Genomic DNA, 8,188 nt, shown 5'->3' with positions numbered 1-8,188 from the left:
ATCTGAGCATTAATTTTAAATCGTATAGTTATTATTAAAAGTTCTCAGTTCTCATAATAGCTAAAGTTCTCATTTGATACGTCTCATATATATATATATATATATATATATATATATATATATATATATATATATATATATATATATATATATATATATATATATATATATATATATATATATATATATATATATATTAAGGAAGTGAGAAGCATTAAATTGTTTCACAACAAAGGCAGATGATGTTCTACTGGATTAGGTATTCCATTTACCATGTTATGATGTCCTACTGGAGTTAAGTTGTTTTTGTTTTTGCAATTTGTTTAGCAAATTTTAAATTTCAAGTAAACTTTATTGTGAAATGCTTTTTTAGATAAATTTTCTTATGATTTATAAAATAAATCTTTAAAAAATTTTCTCAGTTTTTAAAATCTGTTCAACCATCAATAAAAAACTTAGTGCATGTCCGCACCTAAAGTCTTTTCATCGTGATTTTAAAAAATTACTATTAATGTGTGTTTGGAAACCAAGTCTACAACCGTTACCGTGCATTTAATGTTATATCCACCGTGTTTTCTTGAAGCAATAAAGTGTAGCTTTTGACAAACGCACAGTGAGACCGTGATTTTTATCCACCGTAAGTTTCTACTGTGATTTTTCATGAATTTTAAACATCAATTTAAAAGAAACAAGAAGACCCGTTTCTCCATTTTATTTGAAAAATGCATTCTAGAGAATAATAAATAATAAAATATTTTGAATTTTTTAATAATTTTTTTTATTGAGAATAGTACTCTTTTTAGAAAATATTGTAATGAAATATATTTAAATTTAAGAAGAATGATATTCTTAAATCTATATTATACACCAATACTTACACTAATATTATTCACCGTATTTATACGGTAAACCGTATTTTTTAAAATAAAATAATAATATTTATAAAAATATTTTTTATTTTTAAAATTACGAACGATACTGTTCATATACGGACGTGCATTAACCAACTTCATTATTATATTAACTAAATTTTTACACTACATTAACCAAGTTTAATAACTGTTAAAAATTATTTTATTATACATAGTATTTTAAATTAATAATGCAACTATTTTAAATTGTTTCTAAAATAGTTGCATTACTAGAGTAGTACTAAGTTTTTAACACTGCGCCAACTTTTTAACCTTTTCAAAAACAGTTCTTGTACTAAGTTCCGACAACGACTCTTGCCAAAACAAAAAACAAAACATTTATGTTTTGATTTACTCTTTCCTATGAATCGTCCGACATCATGAAATGAATATATCTAACACCTGCATTGTACGACTCAAACTAACATTCATTTCAAATATGTGGCTCACATTTTTTATCATTTCATAATTTATTTTTTATTTCTTAAATAAATTTTCTAATAATCTCCTTTTATTTTCACTTTCAACTTTGAATTCTTTCTATAAAGCTTCTCTCTAATTTTTCATAGCTAACAAACATATTCAAACAACACCTCACATGGCTTCCAACAACAACCACCTTAAAATCCACGAACACCTTAAAGTTGTTCCTCCATTATCATCAACCCAAACAACAACAACAACAATTCCTCTCACATTTCTAGACTTATTGTGGCTAAGGTTTCACCCAGTAGAGAGACTTTTCTTCTACACCCTCCCTATTTCACAATCACACCCCTCTTTCTTCTTTCAAAAACTTGTTCCAATTCTCAAATCTTCACTTTCTTTAACCCTCCAACATTTTCTCCCTCTAGCTGGTAAAATCATTTGGCCTTTAGATTCTTCAAAACCATTCATCCAATTCAATCCCAATGATGATAATAATGGAGTCTCCTTACTCATTGCAGAATCTGATTCCGATTTCAATCATCTCATTCAAAACTCACCCAAAGAAACTTCTTTGTCTCGTTCTTTTATACCGGTTTTGGAATCAACCGATGTCTTTTCTTCTATAGTTTCCATTCAAATAACCCTTTTTCCGAAAAATGGTTTTTCCATTGGAATAAGCACACACCATGCTGTTCTAGATGGAAAATCTTCAACCATGTTCATTAAAGCTTGGGCTTATCTATGCAAAAAAATCACCGAAAACGAAAAATCGCCGACTTTGTTACCAGAGTTAGAGCCTTTACTCGATAGAGAAAGCATCAAAGACCGAGATGGACTTAGTGATATTTTCGCAAACATCTTGACTAAGATGTTTCCAAATGAAAAAGGAAACGAAAGAAGCTTGAAGATTCTCCCTTTTGAACCAAAACTCGAAGACTATGTTCGAGCTACGTTCGAGCTCAAGCGCGAAGATTTGAATAAGATAAAGGAATCCGCGTTATCCAAATGGGAGATATTCGATACAAATGAATCAAAGCCAAAGAGCATATCATCTTTTGTTCTGACTTGTGCTTATTCATTAGTTTGTGTTGCAAAAGCGATTCATCAAATTCAAAATGAGAAAGAGAAATTTGGTTTTTCGTTTATAGTAGATTGTAGAGCAAGGTTAGAACCACCAATAGCAAGTAACTATTTTGGTAATTGTGTTTGGGCACATTTGGTGGATACACAACCATTGGATTTCATAGATGAAGATGGAGTGTTTTTGGTTGCGAAATGTATTCATGAGAAAATAAAGATGATAAATGAAAATGATGTTCTTGAAGGAGCTAAAGATATGATTGGTAAAATTACAAGTTTGATGAAGGAAGGATATGAAATTATTGGAATGGCGGGGTCAAATAGATTTGAAGTTTATGAAAATGATTTTGGTTGGGGAAGGCCGGAAAAAGTGGAGATAGTGTCGATTGATAGAAATTTGACAATTGGTTTGGCAGAGAGCAAAGATGGAAGAGGTGGGATTGAAATTGGACTTGTTCTTAATAAACATGTTATGGAAGTATTTAGTACTCTGTTTTTTGAAGGATTAAGTTTGTGTTAATTGATTTTGGAGAGCAAATTCAAATCTTGGTGAGTAATCTCTTCATATTGATTGGAACAAAAGGGATTACTTGCCTTAAAAGCATTTGCTTTTGTTATTTGAATAAAAGATGAATGCATTTTTTCATCTCTATATTTCATGAAGCATTAAGTTTGGCAATGAATTTAGCACATTGATTGTTTTTTCGAAGGAAAGTACTGTGATGGATGACGGAAAGCACTGTTATAGAATATTTGAAAAATCTAAAATGAAATTAGGAAAATCAGTCAAAATAGATTTTTTTTTCTTAAATTTGGGATGCAATTGGACGTATACCAAGGGTATGAGTTTTTTGTCTCAAATCTATTAGCAAGGATTACATAAAGTAACCACTACTAGTGCAGGAAGGAAGAGGAATTTACATCATTTTTTATACATTTAACACCCATTGTTAGAGGGTGTAAATTTAAAAAGTGAAAATCTGACGAATTTACACCATTTTAAAACAGGTGTAAATAGACGGTATATATATATATATCCCATTTGATAAATATCAGGTGTAAAATGAATAATGTTTACTATATTGTCAACAAATTTACTTTAGGTGTGAAAATATGATATATTACATCCTATTTAGTTATCACTGGTGTAAAGTTGTTTGATAATTATATTATATTTAATTTTACTTACATCCTATTTCATTTAACCAAATATTTTTCATACCACTGGACATTCAGTAAACAAATACTTATAGCGTGGGTAAAAGAACTCAATTTATTTTTTAATATTATTTAAAAAAAATTATTAATCCAAACATTTTTATATAACATTCATTCAGTAAGCAAAAAAACACAGACAAAACAACATATTCTAACATCATCATATATGAGCCTTACATTAAAATCATATTATCTAATACTGAGTAATAAAATAATCCATACAAATTGAAACTTTTACTAGAAAAAAGCAAAGAAGTGCATTTTGTGTAGGAAATCACTTGCAAATAAAGAGTTTCTAACTCATCAAATCCAAGTGTAACAATAATAATATTGCCTACCTTGAGGTAGTGAACATCACTCCCCCAGATTCCAACAACTTTCATTTTAATTCTGACATTTCCTTCAAACATAAAAAATGATGTAAGCCAATGATTTAACAATAAAACTCGCAATTAAGCAATCCAAAACATGCCATATTTCAATTTTTTTTTTTTTAAAACATGGTTTCCAGCCTTCATTAACTAATTCTACCGTTCACTAATGGTGACCCATTTAAAATCAGAGTAAAACTCTGTAAAGACTAACCAATCACAAAAATTGTTAGCATTCTGTAGAATTCGAATCTAATACTTTGAGAGAAGCACACTCTCAAGATCCAGTTTTCACGATTAGGCCAATCCTTTGGGAGTAAGTGAGACATATTTATTAAAATCACCGGGCATCATTCGAGATGTCACATCAATGTCCATGTCTGAAACACCGACGAAAGCTCAACCGTACTATTTACATAAGCGATGTCTCAACCGACACAAACAACACGGAGGCATTAAACTTGATGCCCATTACGGTTATTAGCCCCAAATCTATTTCTACAATTCAGAAACTAATAGTTATCATTCCTAATCAAGATCTATGATGTCTATTTCTACAACAACACAAATTCAGAGCATTTAAGTAAAAAGATCAAGAACAATAACAATGATGATTTGTAAAGTGAATATATAAACGATCCCAAGATCAACAAATGTACATACAATAAGAGTAGAAATATACATACAAAACCCACCATTGAAATGAAACACAGGGAAGAAAGAAGATGATCCGGAAACTCTCACCGTGTCAAGGCAACGAGACAAATCCATAGACAATCCACATGATGTAGCACCCAATGGCGTTTCCTAAGCCTCTAAACTATCAAAAACGGATCAGAGCTCTTCTATGGGGGAAAGAGGTGATAAAAACCCTAAAAAATTTGTTATGAACTATAAATACACAAACTGAAAATCACAGACCGCGCTAAGCACGCCTACCGCGCTAAGCGCGTTGTCCTTTATTTTTCTTAAACCGCCAGAGCGCGCTTAGCGCCAAAATACTGCGCTAAGCCCCAAACTTTCTACTAGACCGCACTAAGCGCCAAAGAACCGCACTAAGCCCCAAACTTTCTGCCAGACCGCGCTAAGCGCCAAATAAGCGCGCTAAGCGCCCTCAACAGAACAACACAAATTATTTCTTCTTTTCTTTGGCTTTCTCTCTTTGCCTTGTTGATTTTATTGATCCAAAATGCATCTTTGGAGCTTTTATTGCTCAATGCTCCATACATGCTCAAATACCTACAAAATGAATGAAAAATAATCAACCGGTACACAAATGAATCAAAACGCGAGTATAAACACAAAGTATACGTATGTATGTAAAATACACTAAAACGCGTCCAAATTGAGGAAAAAGAGCGGATAAGTGCGCCGAAACTATATACCAAAATAACTACAAAAACACACTTATCAGTGTGATAAGAACAAGAGCGGGGTTTTCATTAGGGTGAAGATAATAGGGATTTGCGGAATTGGTGAAAAAATCTGCGTAATTGGGGGTAGCCATTGTTGAAACAAGATTCAAGCAAAGAATCGGGAAAAACCGCAACAATGAGAAGATGAGAAAACAGAGGTTGCAAGAGAGAAGGAAGAACAATGGCTACCAGAGCTTTTGAAGCTCTGATACCATGATAACAATGGCAGCACAAGGTGCCATGGGATCAAGAAACAGAGAAATCAATTGAGAGAAAGAAGAAAGAGAGAGTAAAGTAAAGATGAAGAATATTGTTTCATTGATTGATTTCTACAATACAACAGATGGGTTTATATATCTAAGTACAAGTTGATAGTGTATCAACTAACTAACTAAAAGTAGTATTTGTACAGTATGAATACAGGTATAAAATAGACTACTTAAAGAATATGAGGGGTTTATATATCAAGAGTTTCCAATGAATATGAGGATTGAGATTAACTAATAAAAATACCACAAATTTTATTTTTTTCTTTGATTTTTTTGGATATGATTAAAGAAAAATGATATAGGATCGTTGTTCAGGAATAAGATAGGGTTGTCTTCAAGATTTAAATTCTTGAAAAATGAAGAACGCTGCCTAAGAGATTTGTGATGATGAACAAAACATATACTTTGTTTTAACTTGATGAATTTGCACCCGATAATGGTGGTTGAGGCGTCGGTATTTTTGTTTCTCAGAGCTTGAATTCACGATAGTAGAAGCTTCCTTTTCTTGATCACGAGGAAGCTCTTCGTATTGATTGATGACAAAATCAAAATCGATAGCAGAATCTTCATCCTCATCCATACGATACCGTTTTAATACCAACATCATGGCATGGAAGGATCATAGGTCATACTCTTAGGCTATGTTTGCGAGTTTGGAGGGGAGGGGAAGATTTCCGAAAACGAAATTTTTAAAAAATATAGAAAAATATTTGACATTTTTTGAAAAATAATTTTGTTTAGAATGATAAAATAGTCATTATCATTACTAAATTGTTGATTTTCAAAATAGTATAACAACCAAAAAGATATTTGGAAAATTTATATAAGCCGTCCAAAACTCTCCTTCATTACAATTTTTGAGTCCCCCCATTTTATGGGATTTTTGGTGTTATGAATAAAATCAAACCCTCCAAAACCCTCAAACCCAATTTTTTTTATTCTTTTCACTCAATCCTTCCTATTTTCCCAAGTCTTCCCATCCCTTCCCCTCCAAACTCGCAAACAAAGTCTTAGAAAAAAATAGAGATTATATTCACACTTTTCACTATACAGCAGGGGCGGAGCCAAGGCCCAGCTAGCCTGGGCAGGCGCCCGGGCTCAACCCCTATTTTCTTTGTACTCCTCCCAATTTAATAGTCGATTTTTAGAAAAAATCAGGGACAAAATTAGGGGTAAAATAAGTAAAATTAAGGTGTAAAAATTAAAACAGATGAATAATCAATGATGTAAAGTTTTTGCCCAGGTTGCCTAAAATTCCTGTCTCCGCCACTGCTATACAGCCAACACTCAAGAAATTTAAAATACACTTTTTCGGCATGTACTTTTCACTATACACATCTTAAACTCAAAACATATAACCCTTGAACCTAATGAGTTTAACCGTAATTTTTTTAGACTATGTACTTTTCATTATATACATCTTAAACTTAAAACATAACCCTTCAACCTAACGAGTCTAACCGTAGTTCTTTTGGATTGACCGACAATTATATTAATTTAAAATTTAACATTTTTATTTTTCAAAATGATGTATTAAATAAAAAAAATGAAGGAAATAGTAAAAAAATGAATTGTAAATTATTTTCAATTTAAAAAAAAAGTTATATGAAGGTTTTATTAAGGGTGGTGATATATATATATATATATATATATATATATATATATATATATATATATATATATATATATATATATATATATATATATATATATATATATATATATATTTTTTTTTAGTTAAAATATGGTTAATATTTACAACATGAACTAACCATATTTTTGTGTGGATGATAAACCTTGATAAAAAAGAGACGTAAATCTAATTACTTTTCCAAACTTGTTTTCTATTGTTGTCTCTCTCGTGATTTTAAGTCGGCCAATACATGTGAATTTTAATGGGGCAAGTTCCCTATAAGTCATAACACAAACGTATCGTTCATGAAAGTGACTTTACAATAAAAATGGAACTTCGAATGAGAGATTGCTAGAAAGTTGTTCTTAGAAGAATTAAAGAAACAAACAAAACGTATATAAATTTGATTCTTTTTCTGACAGTTACCTTTGATTTTCTCACCCAATATTGTTCCTGCAGTTGTCGTTTTGTTATTTTGGATGGAAACAAATAGTTTATTCGGGTGTGTTTGGATTGACGGTGAACATAATTGATTCTAGTGAAATTGAGTTTGGTAGAATTGATTCTAGCAGAATTGAGTTTAACAGAATTGATTTATGTTTGGATACATTTTTGTAAAAGTGAGTTGAATAATAAATTACAGTGTAAAAATCATCCATAATCAATTCTGGAGGCAGAAGCTACAAATTCTAATTTCAAGTAGAATCAATTCTGAAGACAGAATCAATTCTATTTTTGTCAAACCAAACATCTTAAAATCACTCAGAATTGATTCTACACCTCTAGAATTGCTTTTGACCTTTTCAAAAGTCAAACCAAACATGCACTGAGACTTTGAAATTGGGCGTCAAAAGTTTTATTT

The 8,188-nt window shown here is 31.0% G+C and overlaps 1 protein-coding gene across 1 annotated transcript; it reads left to right on the top strand.

The window, feature by feature from the left end:
• Positions 1 to 1,440: 1,440 nt before the first annotated feature.
• Positions 1,441 to 3,122, top strand: LOC131608999 (phenolic glucoside malonyltransferase 1-like). The gene has a single exon (XM_058880614.1). The coding sequence runs from the start codon at positions 1,510 to 1,512 to the stop codon at positions 2,938 to 2,940; it is 1,431 nt and encodes a 476-aa protein (XP_058736597.1). The 5' UTR covers positions 1,441 to 1,509; the 3' UTR covers positions 2,941 to 3,122.
• The last annotated feature ends 5,066 nt before the right edge of the window (positions 3,123 to 8,188 follow it).

The sequence above is a fragment of the Vicia villosa genome, linkage group LG6, assembly GCF_029867415.1.
Source record: "Vicia villosa cultivar HV-30 ecotype Madison, WI linkage group LG6, Vvil1.0, whole genome shotgun sequence".
Lineage (NCBI taxonomy): Eukaryota > Viridiplantae > Streptophyta > Magnoliopsida > Fabales > Fabaceae > Vicia > Vicia villosa.
The sequence above is the reverse complement of the archived record's forward strand: the minus strand, read 5'-3'. Positions and strand labels throughout refer to the sequence as shown.